This window comes from Amia ocellicauda, chromosome 9 (genome assembly GCF_036373705.1).
Source record: "Amia ocellicauda isolate fAmiCal2 chromosome 9, fAmiCal2.hap1, whole genome shotgun sequence".
In the NCBI taxonomy this organism is placed as follows: domain Eukaryota; kingdom Metazoa; phylum Chordata; class Actinopteri; order Amiiformes; family Amiidae; genus Amia; species Amia ocellicauda.
In genome coordinates, this window is record NC_089858.1 from 13,670,848 (window position 1) to 13,672,500 (window position 1,653).

Sequence of the window (1,653 nt, forward strand, 5' to 3'; positions counted from 1 at the left end):
TCTGAGACCTCCCACAAAAGGGGATGAACTTCCAAAAATGGCCAGGTTTTACAAAAAGCTCAGGAACGCGGCCTGGGCCGGATGCGGACAGACAGGTACGGCCACTTAGGTAGTGGAAACCAGGCATATGTCAATTTTGTGATTTGTGCCAGAGAATAGGGTGGTGATACACACCCATCCCCGCAGCTGACACCTGTACCTACCCACACACAATCAGGGACAGGGACTGCTGACCCACAGATACTGGAGACTGATGGAGTACAAGAGCTGCTGTTCTGATCTGCAGGAAAGAAGCAAAAACGGGCACAGCTTCATGCAGTACTTTCTGCTGCTCCAGTTCTCCACAGCCAGCACCTCGATTAAATGTACATTACACCAGAGTTACTCTTCCACCAAATCCTCACTGGAAACCGATGCGCATTGACTGTGCTGCAGACAAGAAGGATGGAAAGGAAGGAGGACGTACTGGAGCAACTTTATGGAGTTTATAGATTATTATTATTATTATTATTATTATTATTATTATTATGATTATTATTATTATTATTATTTCTGTGCGCATCCTACTGCCATGCAATTGCTTTGTACGTATGGTTAAGACTTTTCACTACTGTGAATTGTATTCATTTCCCAGGGTGGGTGGCCCGCTGTATCAACCACTGCATCCACTATAAAGAATTATAATAAACACACATCTCAAGCTATTATATTTTGTGTTGAGGAGCTGGGACACCATGTTCAGTCAGTACATAACTGGGGAAAACGTTTCCTTCAGCTCTAATAAAGCGCATTATTAGTGTACTGTGCGCCGCTCCAGCCCTGCGCAGTCGGGCAGCAGGAGACGGTGACACTGCGGGAGAAAGAGAGAGAGAGAGGGGGAGGAGGAGGACGGAGAAGGGCTGGAGGACGGGACTGAGGATTGGCTGAAGACAGGGCGACGTCACGCCTCCGTCCGAGTCCCGCAGTCAGCTGTGTGGTGTGCATCCTAGCGGAGGCAGGGTGGGATAGAGAGAGAGAGAGAGAGGAAAAACAGAGACAAAAACGGAGATATATTATACAGAAGCATCATGGCACCCATCGGATTGAAAGCTGTAGTCGGCGAAAGTAAGAATATTGCTTTATTATTATGATTATTACTATACCGTTATTATATTGCTATGCGGGTAATTGTAATGGATGCTCCGTTACAACGCACTGATAACCCGGTTCCTGCTGAGGTGTGTCCCCTCGGTTCCCGGACGGGGCTGCGGCTCTTTCTGTGCCATTGTGCGATGCGGGGCTATAAATCCCCGGACACGGAGTCCGGTCGACGGGCTGCCTGCTGTGATCCGTGCGACCCTGATGTCCAGGCTGGCTCTGCGGATGCGCATTATAGAGATGGAGGGAGGGAGGGAGGTGTGTGTTTCACTGCTTCCCTTCTGTTTCGGGTCGGTGGGGGAATGAAAGCCGGTCTTCTCTGGGGGGCTGGGAAGACAGGAGCATATAGCGCCCATGCCCTCCAGCTGGGAATTAAACCAGGATTATGCGGCGGTGTTTGAAATTGAAATTGAGTTTTTTTTCCTTCCAGTTCACTGATTCGTTTGTAGCACTGTGGCACCATTATTAAGATTATGCTTATTATATACATATAATAATCATACATATAAATAATAA

The 1,653-nt window shown here is 47.7% G+C and overlaps 1 protein-coding gene across 2 annotated transcripts in view; it reads left to right on the plus strand.

Moving 5' to 3' along the window:
- The first annotated feature begins 943 nt into the window (after positions 1-943).
- stxbp1a (syntaxin binding protein 1a) overlaps positions 944-1,653 on the plus strand; it is a 38,837-nt gene continuing 38,127 nt past the window's right edge. For both annotated transcript variants that reach the window (XM_066713262.1, XM_066713261.1), the window contains exon 1: positions 944-1,104. In XM_066713262.1, coding sequence (XP_066569359.1) covers positions 1,068-1,104 — 37 coding nt within the window. In that variant the 5' untranslated portion in view covers positions 944-1,067. The remainder of the gene's footprint in view (positions 1,105-1,653) is intronic.